A 27,576-nucleotide genomic window follows, 5' to 3' on the forward strand; every position below is an offset into this window, starting at 1 on the left:
CGTCATTTCTAGAAGGCCTTCTGCTGGTGGTAGCAGTGAAGAACCCTACGCCTACAATAACTCCTCCGATCCCAACGTCGGCTAAGTGCGTCTGGTCATCACCATTTTGACAAGGTAGCTGTGGCTCCAAAGTTTAAAGTACTTGGGTCACAAGGCAGACCCACAGCCCCCCCCCCACCCCCCGCCTCGCTCCAGCTCCGAGCCGCCAAGCATCCTCCTCCCTGGGGCGGCCCGCGCCCAGGTGGCTGCACACCCACAAAAGGGCGGGCTCAGCGGGCCGCACGCGCCCCGCGCCCCCGCAGTCCCGCCTCCGGTCTACCTGCCGAGCGCCGCCCGGGTGCCCGCAGCGCAGACGCCCCGTCGCCCCAGCCGCCGCCCCCTGCCGTCCGCCCGCAGCCCTCCCCGCCGCCGCGCTGCACGCCCCGAGCGCACCCACTGTCCTCGCGGGGACAGGCGGCCCCGCCACCGTCATGCTGCTCGTCGTCTACACGGCCCTGGCGGGGCTGCTGCTCCTGCCGCTCGCCGTGAACCTCTGCTGCCCCTACTTCTTCCAGGACGTACGGCACTTTCTGCAGTTGGCCAGCGTGGCCCGGCAGGTGCGCAGCTACGGGCGGAGGCGGCCGGTGCGCACCATCCAGCACCTCTTTAGGGAGAAAGCGCGCCAGCTGCCGCACAAGCCGTTCCTGCTCTTCCGCGACGAGGTGCTCACCTACGCGCAGGTGGACCGGCGCAGCAACCAGGTGGCGCGGGCGCTGCGCGACCACGTCGGCCTGCGCCAGGGAGACTGCGTGGCGATCTTCATGGGCAACCACCCAGCCTACGTGTGGCTGTGGCTGGGGCTGGCCAAACTGGGCTGTGCCATGGCGTGCCTCAACTGCAACATCCGCGGGAAGTCTTTGTTGCACTGCTTCCAGTGCTGCGGCGCGAAGGTGCTGCTGGCCTCGCCAGGTGAGCCCGGGGAGCGCCGGCCCTGGCGATGGGCTCCTCCGCACCGTGACAAACCCGCCACGCCGTGGTGTAGGGGGTTGGAAAGGGAAGTTCAGATGCAGATGCGAACTGGAAGTGTAGAGGAAGGGGCTGGCAACCCTTCCCCCAAAACGCTGATCCTTAGAACATCCCGTTGTGGAAGCCGTGCCAGGCACTGTGTTAAGCGCCAAGTGTGCCTTTTAAGCGTAACATCGGAGAGGGTCTACTATCCGGCTTCGTAGATGAGACCATTGAGGCCAGAGCTTATGTCCCAGGTCACAGAGCTATCTGCCTCCAGAATCCAAGCTCTTAAGCAAATACTGACAACAACTGCATTAAAATGCAGAGTCTTGTGTGAACTCCAGAGCGTACAGAATGTTCTCATCTCTGCTGTTTGATTCGTTATGTGATCGTGAGAAAGTCACTTTCCCTCTCTGTTCCTTGGTTTCCTCCTCTAATGGAGGATCTTCACGGCTGCTTCCAGCTCTGAAATGCCTTTCTAGATTCTCCCTGCAGAGAGAAGGTTACCCCACTTGCTCCCCAAGAAGACTTTAGGGATCTGCTGCAGTGCCCTTAGAAGCCCCCATTACTTCTGTAACCAAAGTGATCTTTGGTTCTGTAGTTACCTCTTGCCACACTTCAACAAGACCTGAAAGTGGCAACCTCTTGCTCTAGTGGTTACCAGGCCAGGAAGAAACCAAGAACCTGTGACCCACAGGACTGCTGCTTTTCCTTCCTAGAAAGGGAATAAGGACTAGGAGTTGCTTCTCACTCTGTCAGTAAGGGGAGGCCCAACCAGGTGTGAGCTGAAAGCCATAAAGAAATAGAGAACCAGGAAGGCCTTTCTGTGCCAACCCCTATGCTCCGTGCTTTCATTACTCTCAGAGATTACAGTTGGTATCAGTTGTTAGACAGTTGAGAAAACTGAATCTTAAAATCCCAGCCCAGTTGCATCCAATTTCAAAGTCCATGAATTCCCACCCACCCCCACATCCCATCGTGCTGCATTCTTCTACACGGATGTAGTGTTAGAGCTGGAATTGATGAGCGGAGCATCCTCTGCTCTCCCCCTAGATTTCATAACTAAGAAAACTGAGGCAAGCTAAGCATCTTGCCTAGTGTTGCAGAAAAATGTTGGCTTGCTCATGGGAAACCAAGAAACTGTCCCACCTGTTTTATGTAGCATAAAATCATCCAGAAAATGAAGGTTTTGTGAAAATGTTTAAAAGCAGATCAACTTAAAGGCAGCCAAGTTATTTAAAGAGAGTGATCCCCTCAAGAAAATTCCCAACAATTTCTAGTTGCCTGGGAAAAGAGACAACTTAACCTCTTAGTAACGGGAAGACTCTTAAACCTTTTGGTTCCAAAGAGTTATTATCACAGTGATCTTTTTCCTATTTGAGGGGAGATTTAAATGCTGTTTACCTGCATAGTACCTCAGTCTCCCTGTGAGGGAGGTCAGGGACTGCAGATATTGGTTCTGTAATCAAGTCAGAAACACAACCAGGTATCCCCTTTCCCACTCAGGCAATCGTCCCCTGCCATTGAGCATTATGTTTAGGTCTGTGTATGTGGAGAGTATGTGAAATGTGGACACTCAGATCCAATTTGAACCAAACTATCCAGTGTACCTAACAGCACTCTGGCAATAAATTGACCTTTGAGAGAAGCCACACATTTGGAAAACATTCCATCTTTCCCGATTACTCAGAAACCATGGTATGTCATGCAGAATTACGCTCTGACCTACAAAGGAGGTTAACATGAAGTCCAAAGTTTGGTGCTTTTAAAGATGCTTATGTATAAAGGTGCTGAATGGACTTCTTAGAATTGTTTTTTAAAGATTCATTTGAGAGAGGGAGATTAGAAGAAGTAGGCAGAGGGACAGAGAGAGAGCCTCTTCAAGCAGATTCCCGGCTGAAAACAGAGACCAACACAGGACTTGTCTCCTAACCCTGAGATCAGGACCTGAGTCAAAACTAAGGGTCAGATGCCCAACCAAGTGAGCTAACCAGGCGCCCCTAGAATTCTTTAAAGTTGGAAGGAATCTGAGAGAAATCCTAATCCTATAATCTTCTAACTTTAATGAGTATGTTATTCTTCAACAAAAATGTTTAGAAAATAAACTTTAATGTGCACAGGAATCGCTTGATAACCTTATTTTAAAAAAACAGATTTCTAAAAATATAAAATTAAATTAAATTAAATTAAATTAAAAACAGATTTCTGAGCCCCTTCCCCCAAAAGCACTGAATCAGTAGAACTGTGGTTTGACCCGGTAATCTGAATTTTTATAGCAAGTTCCCTCCCACGATTTTAAAGCAAATGGTCTGAGGACTAGGCTTTGAGAAACGGTCTAGTTTCTGCTTATCTTATGTGGTTAAAAAAACAAAGGCTCTGAAGGGTGGTATCAATTGCCCAAGAGTCACATGGCCGGTTAGCAACAGAGAGCTGGGAACAGAGCCCATGCGGGTTTTTTTGTTGTTTATTCACTTCCAAGGCACTTATTCTTTTACACCACCTAAACATAGTACATAAAAGTGAGATGTTTTAGAAATATTGCAGTGGCTACAATTCAACAGAGTTTAACTCTGTACTTTGAACTTCAGCCTCAGGGCTTGTGGACTAGTAAGAGTTCGTGATTTCCAACTAGCTATCAGATTCTGGAGTCTATGCGAAAGACCAGCACAGTGGCATTTATCATGAAGATTGATCCAGTTGCTGTGAATTTTCGTGACTATTTGTTTTGTTTTGTTTTTAATTTTTTAATTAATTATTTATTTATGATAGTCACAGAGAGAGAGAGAGAGAGAGAGAGGCAGAGACACAGGCAGAGGGAGAAGCAGGCTCCATGCAGGGAGCCTGATGTGGGACTTGATCCTGGGTCTCCAGGATCACACCCTGAGCCAAAGGCAGGCACCAAACCACTGAGCCACCCAGGGATCCCCAGCAAAATCCACTTTAAATCAGGTGTTAATGTGATTGAATCTGAAGAAAGCTAGGGTTCAGATTATGCTGCACATTGAGTGTAAGTGTCCAGTATTTAAAAAGGACCTTCCCATAGCCTCTGATGCAAATAGGGAAGTAGATAACTGGTAGATGGGTGACAGGGTTGCTTATGGATACCAAATGATAACAATTATGTAAGTCTTGATATAACCTGGCAACCTCATGACAAAGAATTACCCTTGATTCCAGGGCTATTTAGAAAGCAAGGGTTTCCATAAATAAGAACTTTAAGAGAAATGAAAAATAGCATTAAGAAGCTATATAAGGGGATTCCTGGGTGGCGCAGCGGTTTAGCGCCTGCCTTTGGCCCAGGGCGCGATCCTGGAGACCCGGGATCGAGTCCCACGTCAGGCTCCCTGCATGGAGCCTGCTTCTCCCTCTGTCTGTGTCTCTGCCTCTCTCTCTCTCTCTCTCTTCCTCACTGTGTGCCTATCATAAATAAAGTAAAAAAAAAAAAAAAAAGAATGCTTTAAAAAAAAAAAGAAGCTATATAGGTACATAAAGGTGAGTATGTATGTCCCTGTTAAAGATTTACTTATTCCTTGTGGGACTTAACCTTGATTAAACACTTTTCTGACCGCAGCGCGATTTGTTCTGTGTGGGGAGGGAGACGGGTGATTGCATGCCTCTATCTGCGGGGTGTTCTAACATGTATTGTGTTGATGTACGGACTAGACAGTAGGTTTTTTTTTTTAAGATTTAATTTATTTATTCATGAGAGACACAGAGAGAGAGGCAGAGACATAGGCATAGGGAGAAGCAGGCTCTATGCAGGGAGCCTGACGTGGGACTGGATCCCGGGTGTCCAGGATCACACCCCAGGCTGAAGGCGGAGCTAAACCGCTGAGCCACCCGGGCTGCCCTAGACAGTAGGTTATTAAATGCTATAATTCCAAACTGGCAATGTTAAAAATACCAAATCACAATTACAAATGGCATTTGAAAAACTGTTTTCAGACTATCTCCGAAGACTGTTAGGAACTAGTTTGTGATTCGGTTGCCTTTTTGTTTTGTTTTTTTGTTTTTTGTTTTATTTTTTTTTCAATTTTTTTTTATAAATTTATTTTTTTATTGGTGTTCAATTTGCTAACATACAGAATAACACCCAGTGCTCATCCCGGTTGCCTTTTTGAATGAAGGAAAGATAAGCCTCAATCCCGACCATTTCACAGTCATCCTGAGATTTTGATCAAAGCACATTTCCTTCCACTGCCTCCTTTTCAGATCCTACTTTTTTTGATAAACATTTCTGGGGTGTTTTATTTAATTCAGTAAGATATCCATTCAATGAGGCAGTCAAGTAGCAGAACAAGCTGCTAGATTGTTCCTATCTTTCCTATCAGAAAGCTGACAGGTTAGCCAGTAGTATCTTGCCACCTTGGTGATGAAGATTGGTTCAGCTCGCCACTGCATGCTCTCCCTGCTTTCTAGTAATGGGCCCATGCAGTCATAAATTTCTCTTCTTCTCTTATTCAGGAAGGAAGGAAGGAAGGAAGGAAGGAAGGAAGGAAGGAAGGAAGGAAGGAAGGAAGGAAGGAAGGGAGAAAGGCAGAGAAACTTCATATGCTACCTTGATTTCCCTTTTTTTTTTTAAACAAAACAGATTTTAAGGAAGGGAGGGAAATGTAATCACTCAATTTTCCATCACTCAAGTATGCACTGCTTTCTCTGAGGTTCTATTTCAATCCACAACTTAAACCTCGACTAATGAGGTACCAACAGATCTACGCTACACCATTCAGACCACTTTCTGTGAATATTGTTTTCACACCCAAGCTTCAGTAAAACTCAAGGTTATGCTTTTCAAAACAGATGAACAAAATATTGTCAGTATTACCCTTAAAAGGGAGATCCACATGCTTTGTTTAACAGAACTGAGCAGAAGGTCGAGTAGACAGCATCTGATATAAAGTAAGGCACTCTTTCAAAACTTGAACTTGAATGGCTAGTGTAAGAGTGCAAAAATCCCATAAACCTAGTTTATTTCTGTTTATTTTATATGTATCTTTCTATACATAGGCTCACTGAGCCTCTGTCTTCATGTGTAGGAACAGGATTACTGTATCTGTATCACAGCGTTCTCATGAAAATTATGTGATGTGATACTATACAAATTGTTCTATACAAATAAAAAGAGTAAGGCTTTGTTATCAGTAATGATGCAAAGTGTAGTGGATGCTGTGATGGACAACCCAAATCCCCCCTTCAGGACTGAGATGCTCATTCCTCAGCTGCTGGGAGCATTGGCAGTTGAAGCTCTCATCCAGGACCCTCTCCAGGACTCGCGCTTGTTCAAAGAGCACCATTGTGCCCAAAGTCAAGCACTACCACTCCCAGCCTGCATCCAACAACTGGTTCATGGGCAGGGGTGAAAGTACAGTCCACTTCCCTTAGTTTGGGACAATCCTGAAGGGCCATCCCAGGCCCAAAGTCCCCACAGGATCAGAGAATCAGTTGAACAAGGTCACTGTGTAGCTGCACTAATGTCCAACATTGCCCTCTATCTAGTCTGCTTCCCCTGCAATCTGACAGATGTCATTACCAAATGCATTCTTAGGTGTAAATCTCAGAACAGAGTTCTCAAGAGCTCAGCCTGTGCCAAGTAGAGCTTGTGCATCCTCGTTGATTGCCACTTTTCAGTAAGCAGACTTCACAGTAAGAATTAACACACACACTACACAAAATTTGCAAAGGAGAAAACATGTAGGTCCAGTTGTATTTATAAAAGACTTAAAGAAAGGCACTAAATATAAAAATGATAGTTTATAGAAATCCAGAATTTCCCTTCAAATTTCAGTTTTTATATCAGCACCTCTAGTTTAAAGGAAGGCTGCTACTATCAGACAGATTAGGTGTGTCCTAATATGGTTGGTGAGTCACTGGAACCTCAAGTCAATGCCCAAATGCAAATTCTACACCAGCAGCCCAGAGAACATGTAGGGAAATTGTGTTGGGCAGGAGCAATGGCCTTTCCTTCAGATGATAGGACTTCTATGAAAGGTATCACAAACTAAATGCCAACCAAAAGCTGGATAGGAACATGAATGCAGTAGAAGATGGATGATGCCAAATTGCTTGAATTGTGATCAAGCATGACACTTGCTTAATTACATTTTCTTTTTTTAAAAAAATGGAATGTAAATTTCATGCTGAAAAATGTATTATGGGGGCAGCCCCAGTGGCGCAGTGGTTTGGCACCGCCTGCAGTCTGGGGTGTGATCCTGCAGACCCGGGATGGAGTCCCACGTTGGGCTCCCTGCGTGGAGCCTGCTTCTCCCTCTGCCTGTGTCTCTGCCTCTCTCTCTCTCTCTGTGTCTATGAATAAATAAATAAAGTCTTTAAAAAGAAAAAAAAGAAAAATGTATCATGGTCTTACCTGCAATCCATTTGCCCAGACTTATGCCAGGGACTTGGTCCCTACCTGCATTCTGGCCTCTTCTCCCAACCTTCTTTCCCCCAGTCAACTTTAGCCTCTTTTAGTTACTTTGACATCATGCTGTTTACCTCTGGGCCTTTGCGTAAACTATTCCCTCTGCTAGAAACATGCTCAGTTTCTGAACTGAAAGATGAAAGTTCATATTTCAGATCTCCATTTAGATGACACTGCCTCTGGGTTGTCTTTTACCAAGTCAAAGTATTATAAGATCTGAATCCTTTAAAATCAACAGTTTTAGTATATTCTTCTGTCTCTTCTCCCCAAACACAATACTTGGTGCAACTTCTCTCTATTATAAACTTTTATCAAGCACTCATCTAGTGTCAGCCATGTGAGGATGATTAAGTTATGATCCTTAGAGAAGCCTGAGTGGCTCAGTGGTTGAATGTCTGCCTTCAGCCCAGGGTGTGATCCTGGAGTCCCTGGATGGAGTCCCACATCGGGCTCCCTGCATGGGGCCTGCTTCTCTCTCTGCCTGTGTCTCTGCCTCTCTCTGTGTCTCTCATGAATAAATAAATAAGATATTTTTTTTAAAGTTATGATCCTTAATCTCAAAGTTTTCACTAATTAAGGAGAAAAAGAAAAAGCAAGTTGCACTATGTACTAATCCTCTGACAGAAATATATGCAGGCCCCTGTGGGAACACCCCACTTTGCAGGGGGAGGAAAGACAACAGAGAGAAACGCCACCACGACTGAGTCTTGAAGTGTGATCTCGAACTTTCCAGGTGACCAGGATGTAGGACAGCACTCAAAGCAGATGAAACCATCTGGATAAAGATCATGAGTTGTGACAGTGTGGGTAAAGTCAGTTCACATAGATCAGTGTGGTTAGATGAATGGGGTCAAGAGATGGTACGAGGAGACATCAGAAAAGTTGCGCACATGCTCAACCTCAGGACCTCACATGCTGCATAAGGAAAGTAGACTCTACCACAAGGGGTGAGCAGCCATTGAAAGATTTTAATGAGAACAATAACAAGAAGCTGTAATGTAGCTGATAAATTGGAATCAGGGAGAGGTTAGAGTCAAGAAGATTGGCCAGGAGACTATTGGGACGATCAAGGGAGTTTCCTCCCTGAGCACCTGAACCAACGCAGTGGCAAGAAATAGTGTCACCATTCTGACCATTCTGGTTTCTTTAACAATAGTATTTTTTGGTTAATATTTTGATGTGCAGAGGGACTAGAGAGCAATCTGATCTGGTGGAGGTGGAAAACAATTGAGGTAAATAGAATCTTAAAGAATGATAGCCAAGAAACTCAAGGGAAAAACTTCATGAAAGGAAATGTGATTATAGTGTGTTATTCAACTCTGCAGTGAATAATATTTACATAGTCACAATCTTGTTGATCCCAGTTGTTGGTGTTCAGCTTTTAGAACCAACCCATAAACAAAGCTGGGAAGATGGAATTGAAGTATCAGAAAAGCTATAAATACTATTAACCTAGACAACATAAAGTAGTAATGGTGATTGTTGGGAGTGGACGGGAGTTAATCAAGGGTGGGGATGAAAATTGATCAGTTAAGAGGTAGCAGGTAAAGCACATCATTTGGTGATAGAGAGGATACTCTTAGAAGAAACAAATTTTTAAAAATTGAAAGTGATTGCCTGTAAGCCACAGGTTGAGTTGTAAAGAGGGAAAGGGAATGGAACTGTTGATTTTCACTATAAACTCTTTTGTACTATTTATTTTTACCAGGTGCATGAGTCCTCTAGTTAAAGTGTTTTAAAAAAAATTTTAAATGAATCTATCCAGATGATATTTCTTGTTTTGATGAAGACATCAAACACAAACATCTGAAAAACAAAGTAAATAACATGAATTAGGTATAGCCTCCCCAAGGTAATTCCCTGGGGTATTGGGTCACTTTCCTATTAAGAATAAGTATACTCATCTCAGTTATCACAAGTTCAAGACAAGTAAGTTTAAAGGCCATCTCATCTTATGATTAAAGGGCACAGAAATCAAGCAGCAAACATGAAATGTGATTTGCATATTAAATAAATGCCTTTTAAATTTTTTGCCATTGGCCTAGAGTAAAAAAAAATACTTGTTTGTGATTCAGTATCCACACACTCATGTAACTGACATAGAACTTAGCTCTTGCTGTGTGTGATGTACTCTGAAAATTTATGTTTCATTCTATTTTTTTTTTAATGTTGGTCACTTCAAATGATTTTAAAAACCTACTACTATATGATGACCTAGAGTATGAAAAACATGCTAATCAGTCCTGTTTTTTCTCAGACCAGAAAATGTGCTTATGAAATTTGGAGCTTATTTCTCAGAGGGGCTGAATTTTCCTAGGGGAACTTTTTGTTACTGAAATATTAAAAAAAATGTGTGTATATAAAGTTGGTTTCTATCATTGTTAGTTATCATGGCTGCCTTGCTTTCGTTTCTCGTCTCCTACCTTAAAATTTTCATTTTTTTCTTTTTCATCACTGGGGCACATCTATTGGGAATAACTAGATTCATTTCTGGAGTATTTTGAGATGTATACCAGACATGCATGTAAGTTATGCACTTACACATCTTGGTTTTTATACACATGTCCATTTGTCTGTATAGACAAATTGCAACCAACTATCTGCTACTAGGAAACCATTAAAACTTAGCTTTCCCTCAAATCTTGGAATCTTGTGATATTTTCAAATCTAGGAAATTCCATGTTTAAAATTATGGAACTATAAGCACTACTTGTCACATCTACCCATTTCAGCAAAAATTATGATTATGCTGAAAACAAAATTAATATGAAGCCTAGTGCCCTAATAGAACTTTACTGAGTTAATTTAACTTGTTTGGATTTTTTTATCTTGCTAAGAACTACAAGAAGCTATTGAGGAGGTGCTGCCAAGCCTGAAAAAAGATAACGTGTCCATCTACTATGTGAGCAGAACTTCTAACACAGATGGGGTCAACTCTTTACTAGACAAAGTGGATGAAGTGTCAACAGAAGCTATTCCAGAGTCGTGGAGGTCCGAAGTCACTTTTTCCGCTCCTGCCTTATACATTTATACTTCTGGAACTACAGGTAAAAATAAAGAAAGGATCCTCAAAGAAATGGACTTATTCTGAAGGAGTTAAATGTTGAGTTAGGTTTTTAAATGTTCTTTCCCTTTGGCAAAACTTATCAGATAACTAATACTTTAGAGGATTTAGCTCTTGGCCTGTGAGAACAGATCTTATTTCATAGCACATGATCCCATTTGGGTTTCTCCAACCTACACATACTTTCCCATAATTGGTATGTGAAATGGATAAAGCAGTTAACCAAGAAATACAAAAACAGTTATGATAATAGATGAAATTTGGCACTGAATAGGTTTTCAGTTTTTAAATGATTGTTGGATTTTGACTATCTTTATACCCCAAGTCTATATGTAATGTATAACCAATTAAAAAAAATGTATAACCAATTATAAATGGGACACCAAAGAATATGACAGGACAATAATGGAAGCTATGTTTACATAAATATTTTTATCACCATCTTCCCATGCAACACTGACTTGGAGCTGTTTGGTACATCTTACAAGATGGCTTTAGCCCGGGGCCTAAATAAAATACTGTATTACTAAATCCAGGATACCTTCAACTCTAAGCTGTAGTCTTAGGAGCCACTAAGGAAGAACACTGCCAACTAAGAGTGTTATTGGAACTGCTATATGGAACAGGCAATATTTAAGATAGAATGTACCAGCCACTCTCCTATCAGCTTTATAGTCTGTGTTCATAAAATTCTCCCACCATCCCTAAGACGGGTGCCATTCTTATTCACATTTTACAGATCCAGAAACTGATGTTTACAGAGGTAAAGAATTTCTCAAGGTAACTTGTCAGGATCCTCCTTGGTAGGCTGACTGCACAGCTCATACATTTGGCCTCTCTGCCACAATACCTCCCAATTCTTCTATTTGACGGACATGAGGCATCTGCCTAACCCAAGGCCAGAGAAAATATTATCAAAATGTAATAATATGAGTCCTTAGGGATATATTTAAAAGGGCAGGAAGCCAGCACCAACATGCTGATCATTCTTATTAATAATGGAAAATTAAATATGTGTATCTTTTCTCTTGATTCAAATTTTAATTTGAAAATTTGATAATAAATAAGCCTAAAGGTTCCTTTGAGTCTTTTATCTCTACATCAGCCTCTAGGCCCTCCCTCCTTTCCCTGGACAGACCCTCAGCACCCATCTATTGGCCCAGTTTCTGGACCTGAGCTGAACCTCAATATTGACTTCCTTTCTTACACTTACTTTAATTAAGTATTTTCTTTAAGTGAATGAGGAAGGGAGACTGAGAATGACATATTAAAACCAATGCCCTTGGGATCCCTGGGTGGCGCAGCGGTTTAGCGCCTGCCTTTGGCCCAGGGCGCGATCCTGGAGACCCCGGATCGAATCCCACGTCAGGCTCCCGGTGCATGGAGCCTGCTTCTCCCTCTGCCTGTGTCTCTGCCTCTCTCTCTCTCTGTGTGACTATCATAAATAAATAAATAAATAAAAATTAAAACCAATGCCCAAAGCATAATGTCTATCTATCCTCTATCAGTCAAAAGTTATAAATTGCCATGCCAACAGAATAATGGAATGACATAGTTAACCGAATGCTTCTCCTACATACAGACACTACCTGGATATATGGGACTTTTATCTTCATTTCTTAATAGAATGGTAAAATGGGGAAATGATTGAGAAAAGTTACAGCTTAGTTACAGGGAGTTCTAGTCTTAATGCTGCGCAAGTATAGAACTTTACATTGTAGGTTTTGGCAGTCAAATATAAAACCCACTTGAGGGATCCCTGGGTGGTGCAGTGGTTTGGCGCCTGCTTTTGGCCCAGGGCGCGATCCTAGAGACCTGGGATCGAATCCCACATCGGGTTCCTGGTGCATGGAGCCTGCTTCTCCCTCTGCCTGTGTCTCTGCCTCTCTCTCTCTCTCTCTCTCTCTCTCTCTGACTATCATAAATAAATAAAAATTGAGAAAAAAATAGAAAATAAAACCCACTTGAGGGAGAAAAAAAAGAACACTCCTTAATTTAATCCCACATTCAGAATCTATATTTAATTGAAAGATAATTGGGTTGATATTTATTTGATTTTTTTCCTTATCTCTGAATAAGATTATTTGCCAAGTTACTCTTGTAAAAGTTAATTAAAAGAACATGGGGTGCCTGGGTGGCTCAATCAGTTAAGCATCTGACTTGGTTTCAGCTCAGGTCATGACTCAGGGTCATGAGATTGAGTTTTGCGTTGGGCTTGCTCAGCATGGAGTCTGCTTGAGATTCTCCCTCTCCCTTTGCTGCTCCCACTTGTGCTTGCTCTCTCTCTCTCTCTCTGAAATAAATAAATAAATCTTAAAAAAAAATTAAAAAGGTAGGAACACCTGGGTGGCTCAGTGGTTGAGCGTCTGCCTTTCACTCAGGTCATGATCCCCGGGTCGTGGGATCGAGTCCTGAATCACACTCCCCACAGAGAAACTGCTTCTCCCTTTGCCTATGTCTCTGCCTCTCTCTATGTATCTCTCATAAATAAAAAAATAAAATCTAAAAAGATAAATAAATTTTTAAAAAAGAAGAACCATTTAAGCAATTGGAAAGCAAAATGTTTTCCCTGTTCCTCAGACCATTGACACAAAATCATATAATAGTTACCAAATATTCCTATTTCCTCATTAATACAAAATCTTAGGAAATTTCTGAAAGTAACTCAAAGCAGCAAAGTGTATGTATTTCTTTTTTAAAGATACATTTTAGAACTTTTACAATCCAGACAATTCTTTTCTATGGTAAATACAATTGATTATTGGTGCTTTCCTCTATTTCTTAATATTATTGTAGAATGGGGCATTAGTACTAATATAACGCCACTGGCTGACTGTCGACGAAAATGAATTTTGAATTGTGTTTACAGTTATGGTAGTTTGTTGACCATACTGCCCTGCCTTACAATGAGTTGCTGTTTCTTAGGCAAATCCCTAGCTAAGGTGCCATCAAGTATGGAAGGATCTGAGTCTACAGAGAACTGCCTTCTTTATAAAGTCCATTTACCCCCTCAGGTCTTAACTTCTAGGCCTGTGCCCCTTAGTAATGGCTTCATGCCCTCCCATGACTTCCTGAACTCCCATGGAAAACAATATAAATATATCCTTTTTAATAGAGTCTTACAAGAAAGCTATGAAAATTATACTTAAGAAATTGCAATATACTGGGTCTCCTTGGTGGCTCAATTAAGTGTCTGCCTTCAGCTCAGGTCATGATTCTAGGGTCCTGGGATCGAGCTCCTTATCAGGATCCCTGCTCCAAGGGGAGCCTGCTTCTCCCTCTCCCTCTGCTGTTCCCCCTGCTTGTATGCTCTCTCTCTCTCTGTCAAATAAATAAATAAATAAAATCTTTTTTAAAAAAAGAAATTAAAATATACTAAAACTACACTGAGATACCATTTTTCACCTTTCAGATTGGCAAAAACCCCAACATTTGAGAGCATACCTCTCCAAGGCTATGAGGAACAGATCCACTCAGATATTGCTGGTGGGAGAGTGGATGGGGACAGCCCATATAACTGGCAATGTGGCAGGGCCAAAATTACAAAGACATGTATCTTTTGACCCTGCAATTTCACTTCAGTAAATTTATCCTACAAATACAGCATCATTCATAGTGTAAACTACTATGTGGACCAGGTTGCAATAGCAAAATAGGCAAATAAATTATAATACACACATACAAAGGACTTGATGCAACTGAGAGAGAATAAATAAATGAATAAATAAGGGACTTTTCTTTGTATAAATTTGGACAGCTCTCCACCATACATCGTTAAGTAGAGAGAGAGAAGTGCAGAAAAAAATCAGCATTTTTTTAAGGAAGGGGAGGACAAGAACAAATAAGCAACTCTTCATATTTTCTTGTATTTATGTAAAGAAACTCTAGAAGAGGAGCTAAGAAATTCATAAAAGTGGTTATGAAGGATAGTAATGGGAATGGAAAAATCTAATCTCTCTGAATCTCAGCCTTTTCATCTGTGGATTAGAGAATATAGTTTTACTTATCCTATTAATTATGGGTGCTAAATGAAATTTTGAAAATACTGTGCTAGGCAGTAGGCACAGAGCAAAAATTTGACAGACATTCATTCATGCCTTTCTCTTCAAATTGCTGTTGTAGTAACGATCTAATTCAAGGGTCAGCAAGCTACAGTCTGTGGGCCAAAGACAGCCCCCTCGCCTGTTTTTGTAAATAAAGCTCTATCAGAACACAGCTACATTCATTCCTTTATATGGCTGGCTGCTATCAGCTACAATAGCAGAGCTGAGTATTTCTAACAGAGACTATATGACCCTGCAAAGCCTAAAACATTGGCTCTCTGCTCTTTTACAAAAAAAAATTTTGCTGACTCTTGGTGTAACTGATCATGGCCCTCCCCTATCCAATTCCCTAGCCATTGGATGATGGATCTTCCTAAGCCAGATCTCTCTCCCAGACCGTATGTATGAATGGCCAATGTTGGCTCACTTGTGCCTTCTCTTGTATCTTTGCAAAGGACTCCCAAAAGCCGCAATGATTAATCACCAACGCCTGTGGTACGGAACTGGCTTTGCCTATGTAAGCGGGATCAAGGAAGATGATGTCATCTATACCACTCTACCCTTGTACCATAGTGCTGCGCTTATAGTAGGCCTCCATGGATGTATCGTGGCTGGTGAGTTTTTATTGTCAACAAGGCACTGGAGTCCAGTACACATTCATATGCGCTCCACAGGGAAAGTAATACAAAATTTGGCTACTTTCCTGTCTTCCAGGAACAGCGTTTAATTCTATGTTAATAACAAGGCTTTTTGACTCACACATCACCAGCAAGTATCTAGAATAATCTATATTTTCTCATGCCTACTTATCTGATAATATAATGCTACAGTTGTTCAAGATATCAAGAAGGAAACATCTTTAAAATATGTTCATCCAGGTTAAGACACTTGATTCTTAAGTCTCATAAACAATTCCCCTCTGTTATTTCCAACTTTAGAAATCTGCTGTGGATCTCCATCAGCATCTGATTTAAACTTCTCCCTTAGTTGTCCCCATCCTACTCTGCTCTTCCCTGCTCCCACAGCTCCTCAGTGCCGGTCAGAATAACCGGCTTTCCATCTCTTTTCCTTCCTTCCAGAATTTTACCATTCAGATTAGAGTTGCCATCTTTTCTCCTTTCAGTCGGCTTTATGCCTCTTATATACATTAAGGCTTAGCCCAATGTCCACCCCCCAGAAAGGCATCTCTAACTCTCCAAACTAAAAAACAAAAATACGTGATTTTTTTCTTCCACATGGCATTTCATTTTAACGAATCATATATGTACATATAATAACACATATGCATATATATATATATATGCATGTGTGATTGCCCAAGGCTCTGTGTCTTTCCTTCACCAACTTATTGATCAGCTATAAAATACTTACCCCAGCATCAGTACCAGCCACCACATCAGCCAGGAATAACTGACTGGGCCTGATCATCCAGCTGGAATCTTCAAGGACAGGAGCATTCTGAGGCTCCCAAAGGGAAAACCCCATTCCTCACACATTTGTTTAAGTACCATAAATACATTCTAAAGAAGAAAAAGTAGTGTTTAAAAAACTTTTTCCTCTTTTAGAACATCAGACTTTTGTATCATTAGGAGAAAGCTAAACTTACAGTGTGAAAAAACACAAGTTTTTCATTTCACTTTACTACGTTCCATGCCTATAATTACATTGGGTCTGATATGTATTATTCTTACCCATTATATTCATTTCCTACTGTTACTGTAACAAATTGCCACAAACTCAGTGGCTTACAACACAGATTTTTTTTTTTCTGTTTTGAAGGTCAGAAGTCTTAAAATCAAGGTGTTAGCACGGCTGCATCTCTTCTGGAAGCTCTAGGAAAAAATCCATTTTCTTACTTATTCTAGCTTCTAAAGGCTGCCTGCATCCTTTGGCTTGTGGCTGCTTCTTCCACCTTCAAACATATCATTCCAACCTTTGGTTTCTTTCATTCCATCTCCTTCTGCCCTTGACCTGCTTGCTTTCCTGTTACAAGGACATTTATGATTTCACTGGTCCCGCCTAGGTAATCCAGGTTGATCTTCCCATCTCAAAATCCTGAACTTAATCACATCTATACAGTCCCTTTTGCCATGTAAGGTAGATATTCACAGGTTCTATGGATTAGAACAGGTACTTCTTTGGGAGCCATTATGTCTACCTCACCCATCAAAGAATAATTTTCCTACTTGCTCAAGACCCTGGTTCTCCATTGCCTGCATAGTTAAGTCTGACTCTTCTACCTGGCCCTTCCAAGTTCTCCATGATGGTACCCCTAGCTGCTTCTCCAGGTTCCTCTCCCATGACTCACTCACTCTCCTTCACTTTAGTCACAAGCCAACTGAGTCTTGGCTATCTTCCCGCACCTTCAGGACTGCCCTATCTTTATGTTCACACTGTTTCCTCTGCTTGGAATTCTCTCATCTTTCTTCATATTCATTGCTCAAGACATAATTCAAATCCTACCTCTTCCAAAAAATGCCTTTCTCAGCTCTTAACCAAGCAGAATTAATACACACACATACACACACACACACACACTCATTCACATTCCCTTAGGGATTCATTTGAACTCTATATTTATTATACACTGACTTTTATTAGATGTCTGCGTGTGTCTCTCCCCCACTAGATTGATTGTTTGTGACTATAATTCATATTTAAGTTTCTACCTTTCAAAAATGACAAATATAACCAGAGAGGTTTTTAATAGCATTTCTTTATTAACACTTTATATACACTTCTCTGTAGGTGCTACTCTTGTTTTACGGGACAAATTTTCAGCCAGCCAATTTTGGGATGACTGCAGAAAATATAACATCACTGTTATTCAGTATATTGGTGAACTTCTTCGGTATTTGTGCAATTCACCCCAGGTAACACTCCCCATATTTCATTCTTTTTGAGATAGGTAATATGGGAATTCAGGTTACTTTGGGTCATGCAAGGCTTCAGCTGATACTTGCATATCTCTCAGTTTTCAGTTTAGACTACAATTGCATGTCATAATAAAGTGTTTGACATCATACCCATCATGTAGAGATTTATTAGGTGGCAGTTGCTATTAGTATTGTTATTCCTCACCTCTTTACCTGTCTTCACATCTCACCCTCTACCTAGCAGATCCTTTACTTCCTTCGCTACCTGTTTCAAGTCTACTCACTGTCAGAGCCCATTTCAAATGATGCTTCATATGTTAAGCCTATTTGGGTCACTATAACAAAAGTCATTACTCCCTTCCCTTACATCATTTGATTTCTACCCACTGTGGCTTTGTCACATTGCAGGTATTTGTCTTAATACCATCCATCCTCCCTAGGACATAAAGTCTTTGATGGCAGGGACTTGTATCCTTACTTTGTCTTATACCACAGGCAGACAGGAAACTTCTACTTAATGTTGCTTGAATAAATCCCTGTGTGGTTTTGATATCATCTAAGTCTGTCAACAAGGTTGGAGCAGTTGCCTCAAGGTTACTCCAGAGGCCTTGGATCCACCATTTTGCAGATATCCAGATATCTTGATGGGGTTTTTTGAAAGAACTTCTCCTGCCAATTCCTCAACTCATATCAGGGGCCCGGCAGCCTGCCTGGGGACCAAATCAAGGTTTCTCAGCACAGCACTGCTGACATTTTGGGCATAACCATTCTGTGCTGTATAAAGTTATTCGGTGCAGGGTAGGATATTTAGTGTCATCTTTGACCTCTATGCAGGACATGCCAGTAATACCCTCTCCCTCCCCCCAGGTTATGATAATCAAAATGTCTTCAGACATTGCCAGATACTCCCTAGCAAGCAAAAATCAACCCCAGTTGAGAATCATTAGACTAGATAATGCAGTAAACTCACCAGATCCTGCTTCCTTTAGTCCTTTCAGTCCTCATAAAACAAACTCAGATGATGACTAAACTGATAAATTACCATCTATAAGTACCTGTTATGTTCACTTTATATAACATCTGCTGTGACATAGGAAGAGTAGAGAATGCTCTTGCCCCAGTTCTTCCCCTCCTCACTTCAGTCATTCTCTGCCCACATGTCAGCTCATCATAGAGGCCCCTCCTACTAATTAACAAATATGTCACTTCACCCCTTACCATCCATCTCGTGTGTGACTGCTTTTCACAGACAGTACTGTCTCTCCTGGCATAGTACAGGTTTATATGACTATTGTCTACCTCCCTCAATTAAATGAAAGTTCCATGCACCAGGGGCTTTGTTTGCTGTCAGATCTCCAGCATTGAGATCTGTATCTGGCATATTCTAGGCATCAACAAGCTTTGTTGAATGTACCTCTAAATTCTGAAAGATATATGATCAACTTAAGAGAAGTAATATGTTTCCCTGAAATGTTTAGGCTTAGCACATATTATTCTGGTTTGGGCAGCAGATTCAATAGTTTCATAAGAGTCATAATTAGCTGTGAGCTGGATTAGGACCTATCCCACAGCAATTTCTGTCGAAGCCAGTATTGAATTTTTTTCACATTAGTATCCCATCTGGCCCTCAAGACTTCATGCCTCTCTATTAAAACCCAGAAATACATATGGGGCCCTTCTGTTTAACTTTTATTCTCTGCCTTAAAGGCCCCCTTTGTCAGTTAGAAGTCTCCTGGGGGAGGGTGTGTTGACTTGAGAAAAATAAACTTGTTTATGTAGTTCTTTCAGGCTTACATGCTCACACATATAAAGACTTCCACCTTTCTCTTTCCTCATAATGTTGTCTCAGATGCTGAAAAATAAAATTAGATTGGGGTTTTATATCTTCAAAATATATTATGAAAAAAATATATTATGATTTGTTGTATAATTCATGGATGATCTCAGATCTAGAGAATATGGAGTTTCTGTTTGCTCTTGCTTCTCCCCCACCCTGAGTTCTGGTTTGTCTTAAAAATACTTATAAGAATTGTAAGGAATAATCAAAGTTATCTCAAAAAAAAAAACCTTTAGTTAAAGACTTTTTTTAAATGATTTAAGCTTATATATAGCAAATCCTTAAGACAAAAAACTGTTAGTATTGGGGTGCCTGGGTGGCTCAGTTGGTTGAGCATCTGTCTTTGCAAGCTCAAGTCATGATCCCAGAGTCCTGAGGTGGAGACTCAAGGCAGGCTCCCTGCTCAGTGGCAGTCTTCTTCTCCCTGTCTCTCTGCCTACTGCTTCCCCTGCTTGTGCATTATTGTGCTCTCGCTCTTGTGCTCTCTCTCTCTCTTTCTCTCTCTCTCTCTCTCTTTTTGTGTCAAATGTCAAATAAATAAAATCTAAAACAAATTAGTACTAATAAATGAATTCAGCAAGATAGCAGGATACAGAGTCAACACACAATAATCTGTTGTATTTCTATACACAAATAATGAACAATCTGAGAAGATAACTAAAAAAACAATAACATCAAAAAGAATAAAATACTTAGGTACTTAGGCATTAACTTAACCAGGGAGGTGAAAGACATGTATAATGAAAACTAGAAAACATTGGGTGAAAGAAATTAAAGAATATATAAATAAATGAAAATATACCTCATGTTTACAGATTGGAAGATTTAATATTGTTAAAATGTTGCTGCTACCCAAAGAGACCTATAAATTCAATGCAATCCCTATCAAAATCCCAATGTCACTTTTCGTGGAAACACACACACCAAAAAAAAAAAAAACCTCTCCTAAAATTCATATAGAGTCTCAAGGGACCCAAATAGCCAAAGCAATCTTGAAAAAGAAAAACAAAACTGGGAGATTTATACTTTCTAATTTCAAAACTTACTGCAAAACTATAGTAATCAAGACAATATGATACTAACATAAAGACAGAATACAGACTAGTGGAATAGAATAGAGAGCCCAGAAATAAACCCTCATATATACAGTCAAATTTTTTTTGACAAGGATGCCAGGACCATTCAGTGGGGAAAGAATGGTCTTTTCAAAAAATGATCCTGGGAAAACTAAATATCCACATGCAAAAGATTAAAGTTGGATGTTTATCTAAAATGCTTGGGCAGCCCCGGTGGTGCAGCAGTTTGGGGTGTGATCCTGGAGACCCGGATTGAGTCCCATGTCAGGCTTCCTGTAGGGAGCCTGCTTCTCCCTCTGCCTGTGTCTCTGCCTCTCTCTGTGTGTGTCTCTATGAATAAATAAACAAAATCTTTAAAAAATAAAAAAATAAATATTAAGTAAAATAAAATGCTTAAACAAAAATTATCTCAAAAATGGAAAAAAGACCTAGGGGTGCCTGGGTGGCTCATCAGTTAAGCATCTGGCATCCTATTTCAGCTCAGGTCATGATCTCAGGGTTGTAAGATGGAGCCCCATGTAGTGCTCTATGCTGGGCATAGAGCCTACTTAAGATTCTCTCTCTCCCTCTGCACTGGGAGGGTAGCAGAGTTGTCAACTAGTGGTTTTACAGTGCTATTGCAGAAAGTTCTTTATCCGTCTTACCTGTCTTCCATTGTTATATTTGGGCCTTAGCATCCAGAGTACCTGTTTACAATGAAAGGCCAGTCTGGTTCATTTCCCACAGTGTATAGTTGTCATCTCCCATTTTGTTTGTGTAGTTGCCTAAAAAGCAATGCCATTTAGGGAAAAAAAAAATTTATTGGAACAAGATACTGCTAAAGCTCAGTGTTTCTCTAGCCCAATTAGGGACTAAGCCATAGAATGAGTCTAAATGAAGCTTTGTGGTGCTTTCTAGGCATGTGACCAGGGTGGGAGGAGGAGAAGGAGAAGGAAAAGGGAACCAGAAAAGAGTTCCAGGAGCCACACAAAGAAGTCATGATATTTGGAAGGGGAAATAAGATAGACTAGAATCCTGGGACTGCTGAATAGCTTACTTCCGTATTGTTACCTCCTAGTATCATCTGCCTTCTCCCCAAAATCAGATAAGCTCCGTGGTCCTCTCCCAGCCTAAAATTTCTGCCTCTGCATCACCTCCATTCTGATGGAAAATACAATGGAGGGGTATTTAGCAGCAGAGTGGAGAGTGACCTGTTTGACCTCTCAGGGGTAAGCCAGGGGCAAGGAAAAAAAGAGAAAGAAAGCAGAAAAACAAAAAGAGGGAAAGAGAAGAATCAGAGAGGGTTCACTACAAAAGGTGAGCTTCAAAGGGTGCAGAAAAGCTTACCAGCCATGCAGTGAAAGAAGGTCTTCTGGAACAGTGCATGCAGAGTAGAATGAAGGACCTGGCATAGGGCAAGCTTCAAGCATATAGCTGGAGGCAAGACTGGGTGGTTGGCTCAGGTGACAAGGGTTTTGCTATGCTGAGACTCATGTGAACATGACAAAGCACCACTAAAAGGCCTTCCTTAGAAGAGTGATGGGGAGATGGTGGTTTTAGACAGTCCCTTTGGCTTCAGTGGGAAGATGCACTGAAGGGAGAAAGGACTCTGTAAAGCAGAGAAATCCTCTTCTTTCCATTCCTGTTATTGGGTGCTTTCTTTTCTCCTAGGGGAGCCAGGCAGACGTGTAGCATATTAGTTGTTAAGATCAGAAACTCAGGAATTTTTTCTAAGGTGGTGAATGCCTTCTGCTTTTCACCTCCTGAAAAATCTCCCAAAGACAAGAACAAGAAAAAGACATACAAGCTGCATCTCTTAGAAATTAAGAGACATTGCCACAGGAAACTACATAATACACAGCTGAAAGACAAAGGTCATTGACGCCGTGGACTGAGAGGGGTGAAACCTAAGAGGCTAGTACCAACAAGAAGGAAGCAGACTGACTTCCTGAAAACTGAGAAATCAGAGGCAGCAAATACGAATAGAGCTTGATTCTCTGGAGAAGACCTAGAAGAGCTTTGAATTCAAGGACCCCACCAGTGGAGGAGGAAGATAGAGGTGAAGCACTGAAAATAGAGATTGAGTAAATACCTACTTATTAACCAGAGAGGCTACCAGTGCCCTTCCCTTGCACAGCTTCTAGAACTCCAGCAGCCAACTTATGCTTGTAGGCAAGAGAATATGGAAGTCTAATTCTCAGTAGAACTGCCCTGTCATAGGACAGTGCAGCCCACTTGACAATACCACTCCCTCTGCTCACAAAGCTATACAAACATCTTTAGTTGCCTTACTTCTGAATATGAACAGACCTCAAGGATCAGCAGACACCTGAGGAAAGCCTCCAGTGTGAAATATCATCAAAAGAAAAGAAGAGACAGCATCAATTCAAAGAGCAGGAGAAAACTTTCAAAAACTTATAATCAATATCCTCAGAGCTGTTAGAGAAGAATAGTATGCTGTTAAATAAAAACTAATAAAATCTCCTAAAAATGAAAATATGATGTAACTTGTTTAATTCATATAAAGTTTGGAAGAGGGACGCCTAGGTGGCTCAGTGGTTAAACATCTGCCTTGGGCTCAGGGCGTGATCCTGGAGTCCCGGGTTGGAGTCCCACATTGGGCTCTCTGCCTGGAGCCTGCTTCTCCCTCTGCCTATGTCTCTCCCTCTTTCTCTGTGTCTCTCATGAATAAATAAATAAAATATTTTTAAAAATAAAAAATAATAAATTTTTAAATAAAAAAATAATTAAGTTTGGAAGATAAACTTGAGAAATCTTAGAGAAAATTGGAGGAAAGATAAAATGATGGATGTGAGGGGAGACAAGATAAAAAAATTAAAAGATTGATCCAAGAAGTCCAACAACCAATTAATAGAAAATCAGGAAAATAAAACAGAAAAAATGGAGAGGAGGATATTATCAAAGAAGCAATACAAGAAAACTTCATGAATGGATGAAGAATATTATATATATATGTGTGTGTGTGTATATATATGATGTATATATATATGAATATATATGTATGTATATATATATGAATATTACTCCACCATAAAAAAAGAATGAGATCTTGTCATTTGCAATGACAAAGATGGAGCCAGAGGGTATTATGCTAAGTGAAACAGTCAGAGAAAGACAAATACCATATGATCTCACTCATGTGAAATCTAAAATGCAAAATAAACAAACAAGCAAAAAACAGAATCATAAATACAGAGACCAAAGTGGTGTGGTTGCCAGAAAGAAGGGGGTGAGGGGATGAGTGAAATAGGTGAAGGGGATTAAAAGATTCAAACTTCCAAGTATAAAAAATTCATAGGAGTAAAAAGTTCCACAGAAGGAATATAGTCAATGATATAAGTACTAACATTGTGTGCTGACACTAATCATAATGAGCACTAAGTAATGTATAGATTGTCAAATCACTTTGTTGTATACCTGAAACTAATATAACATTATATGTCAACTACACTTTAATAGAAAAAATAGACAAAACTTTAAAAATAATATTTTTAGGGGCATTTGGGTGGCTCAATCAGTTAAGCATCTGACTCATGATCCTTCAGCTAAGGTCTTGATCTCAGGGTCATGAGTTCAAGCCCTATTTTGGGCTCCATGCTGGGTGTGAAGCCTACTTTAAAAAAGAAAAAGAAAAAATAATAATAACATTTTTTAAGTGAAATGAAAACAATAATAACCAACCTATCTGTTTAACAAAAACGCTGAAGAGAAATAGCTTTTTAAAATTAAAAAATAAAAATAAAAAGGAAAGAAAACTTCCCAGAACTGAAGGACAGATTAAAAGAGCCAAGTGAGTATCCAATAAAATGAGTAGAATCTAGAATTTTAAAACTACACCAGAATGAAACATAAGACTACCCAAAAAAGAGAGAGAGAGACATTGAGAGAAGAAATAATCTATAAGAATAACATTTGACTTGGCAAATAGCAACACTACAAGCTGGAAGACAAAAGATCAGTGCTTTCAAAATTCTCAGAAAAAAAAATATATTGCCTATCTAGAATTCTATATCTGATCAAATTATCAATCAAGTGTACAGTATGAATATTTTCAGACATTCAAATTCTCAAAATAATATACACCCTCCTTTAGGAAGCCACTAGAAAAAGTGTTTCATGCAAAGAGGAGAGTGAGAAGAGAGAGCTGAGGATCCAGGATCCAGGAAAGAGAGGCTAAGGAAGCCCTAGGCCTGGAAAGCAACCAGTCCAGACTGGAGCAGAGGGCTGAAAGGAAGCATAAGAGAACAAAGAAATGAGACCATCTGGTGGATTTCACCGTGAAGAACATAGTTTTTCGAGACTGTTGGATGGAAGAAACACCCGTGAATAGAAACTAAGAAAATGAAGCAAATGAGCAAGTGGCAGTGAATTCCAGGAAAAATTAATTGACTCAAGAATATGGTCAGAGTAAAAAAATATATATATATATGGTCAGAGTATATTCCTTGGCTCATCAGTAGTGTATGATGAGCAAAATAATGTGAGCACTGAATATTGAGTTAACCAAAAACTGTGATATTCGAAAAACTGAAGCAAATGATAGAGAGCTTCAACTTCCTCTAGCACAATAGAAAATCAACAAATAGGGGCACCTGGGTGACTCAGTGGTTGAGGGTCTGCCTTTGGCTCAGGTCATGATCCTGGGATCCTGGGATCAAGGTCCACATCAGGCCTCCCCACAGGGAGCCTGCTTCTCCCTCTGCCTGTCTCTGCCTGTCTCTCTGCATCTCTCATAAATAAATAAAATCTTTAAAAGAAAAAAAAAAGAAAAGAAAAGAAAGAATGTCTAAAATTGATGAATCAAAAGATAGTAGTATAAGCATATAATTTAGAAGCTGGAGAGAAGAGGAAGGTGCTACAAGAGTGGACAGTGTCTGGCTCCAGGTGGTAGAGGAAAGGCAGAGGATGGAGCAGGCAAGTGGGCTGACAGCACCTGCCATTTAAAAGCCTTTCGATGCTTTGAATGTTAAACTGTGAATGTGCCACTCTTTTTTTTTTTTTTAACTAAAGAAAAGAGCTCTCTCTGCAATCACATAAATTTGGATTTGATTCTTAGAGCAACTACATTGCTACTTGTGTGATCTCCAGCACATTATTTGAGACTCTGTTTCTTCAATTGAAGCAAAAAAAAATTTTAAGTAGGCTCCATACCCAGCATGGAGCCCAATGCAGGGCTTAAAGTTACAACCCTGAGATCCAGACCTGAGCTGAGGTCAAGAGTCAGACGCTTAACCAACTGAGCCACCCAGTTGTCCCTGAGGCAAATACTTACATGACCTATCACCTTTTGGCAGGATTTTATAGAAACTCGAGTAAGACGACAAAGGTCAAATGCCTGGCATGGAGCAGTAAGACCCTCAAAAAAAGTTTTCTTCTTAGTCTGTTTACCTGCTTCCCATTCCTCGCTGGACACCCTGCCCTCTCACCCTGTAGTTATTAAATCCTAGTACAGATTCAAGTCCTCCAGCTTTTTTACATGTGGCCTCTCCCCTCTTTATGTGGAATCAAAGGTTCGGCCTTGGTTAAAGAAAAATAAGTGCGTGATCATTGACCTAAAAGATAGTTCTTTTGAGGAGTGAACTTTGTAATGAGGAAATACGGTTTCTCATATGGGAAGGAAACTTCAAGTCACACCAAATACTCTCAGCCAATGGTGAGCAAAACTTGGGTGAGAACCAGACATCTCAGAAGGTTCTGGGGTCTCCCAGTGTGTGTGCACAAGCACTTGCAGTTTACAGCTTTAATCCCTTCTGCTGGTGTAATAGGATCCCTCAGTCTACAATGAAATGATGAAAACCGAGCTAATGGTATTATGACACAGCCCGGCTAGCTCCCACCCACAGGTGCCAGCTGCACCTGTGAAGCTGGCCTGCTTCTCAGCCGCCCCAGGCACCTGCAGCCTCCCGTGCCCTAGCCTCTGCCCTTGGGCTGCTGTCCTGGCTGTTAACTGCCCAACAGAGAACTTGAGGACTTCCCAGTAGAGGTCACTCCTTTTACTGCAGCCATTGCACTGTAGGCAAGCACAGGCGCAGGCACTGCAGATGATACAGAGATATATTTGGTCTCAAGGAATTTACAATCTAATGGGGGAGATAGATGTCCACCACCCATTAGAAAAGAAAATAATCTAAGAAGCTGATTACAGACAGCATATGGGCTTCGTAAGGTCTTAGGTGTACACACTGGAGTGCTACTTTGGAGCTTCTCACATGGGCCTAAGAGCAGGTAAGCCCCAGGTCAGGAGGTTATTTTTAAGCCAAAGTCAGTATTCTTTAAATATTTATGATGTTTTGTTCCTGGAGGTTGCAGTGAGGGTCAGCAGTGTGGGGCCGGGAACAGGGTCTCTGAAAAGCTGACACTTACTAAACACAGTGCCATATAGATGGGTGACCCTGCAATTCAATGTCCAAATGGGGACATTTGAGAGTGAAAGGACTATAATTAATAAACACTTCAGGACAACATGAATTAACCAGGACTGGCCCTGGCAAACCAGACATATGGCCTCCCCACTTACGGGTACCTCGTAATCATTAATAGAATACAGATAGTCTCCAACTTATGCTGGTTAGACCTATGATTTTTTTTACTTTACAATGGTGTGAAAGTGACACACACTCAGTAGAAGCCATATGCTGAGTTTTGAATTTTGATCTTTTTGTCCAGCAATATAGAGTACAATCCTCTCTCATGATGCTGGGTAGCTGCAGTGAGCCACAGCTCCCAGTCAGCCACACGATCACGAGGGTAAACAGCCAATACCCTGAAACCATTCTGCTTCTCGCTTTCAGTACAGTATTCAATCAATTACATGAGGTATTCAATACTGTATCATAAAATAGGCCTTGTGCCAGATGATTTTGCCCAGCCATAGACTTATGTATGTGTTCTGAATACATTTAAGGTATGCTAGGTTAAGCTATAATGTTCAGTAGGTTAGGTGAATTGAAAGCATTTTTGACTGATGACCTTTTTCATTTATGGTGGGTGTATTGGAATGTAATACCATGAGAAATAGAGAAAGATGTATCGATTCAGTGATCTATGGACCTAGGGAGCTGATTAAGAGAATAGGTTCCCACTCAGTCAGAACGTCTAGGTTCATGAAGTTTTAAAGGCTTCTCAGGGACCTCTCCTGAACACCCTGATTAAGAATACTTGCATGAGACTCCTGGGCTCTACACATTTCCTTCTCAGAAAGGCCACACAAGGGGCCCAGTTTTTACGAGTGACCAGTATCTGTCCATCTTATTGGTTAGGACTCCTGAAGAAGCT

The 27,576-nt window shown here is 40.9% G+C and overlaps 1 protein-coding gene and 1 long non-coding RNA gene across 3 annotated transcripts in view; one reads left to right on the forward strand and one right to left on the reverse strand.

Annotated features, from left to right (window-relative positions):
- The first annotated feature begins 381 nt into the window (after positions 1 to 381).
- SLC27A2 (solute carrier family 27 member 2) overlaps positions 382 to 27,576 on the forward strand; it is a 40,587-nt gene continuing 13,392 nt past the window's right edge. The window contains exons 1-4 of the mRNA XM_025472824.3: positions 382 to 948; positions 10,243 to 10,452; positions 14,968 to 15,126; positions 17,261 to 17,385. Of these exons, the coding sequence (XP_025328609.3) occupies positions 471 to 948; positions 10,243 to 10,452; positions 14,968 to 15,126; positions 17,261 to 17,385 (972 nt within the window). The 5' untranslated portion in view covers positions 382 to 470. The remainder of the gene's footprint in view (positions 949 to 10,242; positions 10,453 to 14,967; positions 15,127 to 17,260; positions 17,386 to 27,576) is intronic.
- On the reverse strand, positions 9,094 to 22,073 carry LOC118352883 (uncharacterized). Of its 2 annotated transcripts, none has more exons than XR_004810782.2 (3): positions 21,628 to 22,073; positions 20,946 to 21,065; positions 9,094 to 9,211 (listed from the first exon to the last, which is right to left on the reverse strand). It is a non-coding gene; the product is annotated as an uncharacterized LOC118352883 (long non-coding RNA). The 2 variants fall into 2 exon arrangements; XR_004810783.2 differs by lacking the exon at positions 9,094 to 9,211 and adding an exon at positions 18,744 to 19,240.

This window comes from Canis lupus, chromosome 30 (assembly GCF_003254725.2).
Source record: "Canis lupus dingo isolate Sandy chromosome 30, ASM325472v2, whole genome shotgun sequence".
Lineage (NCBI taxonomy): Eukaryota > Metazoa > Chordata > Mammalia > Carnivora > Canidae > Canis > Canis lupus.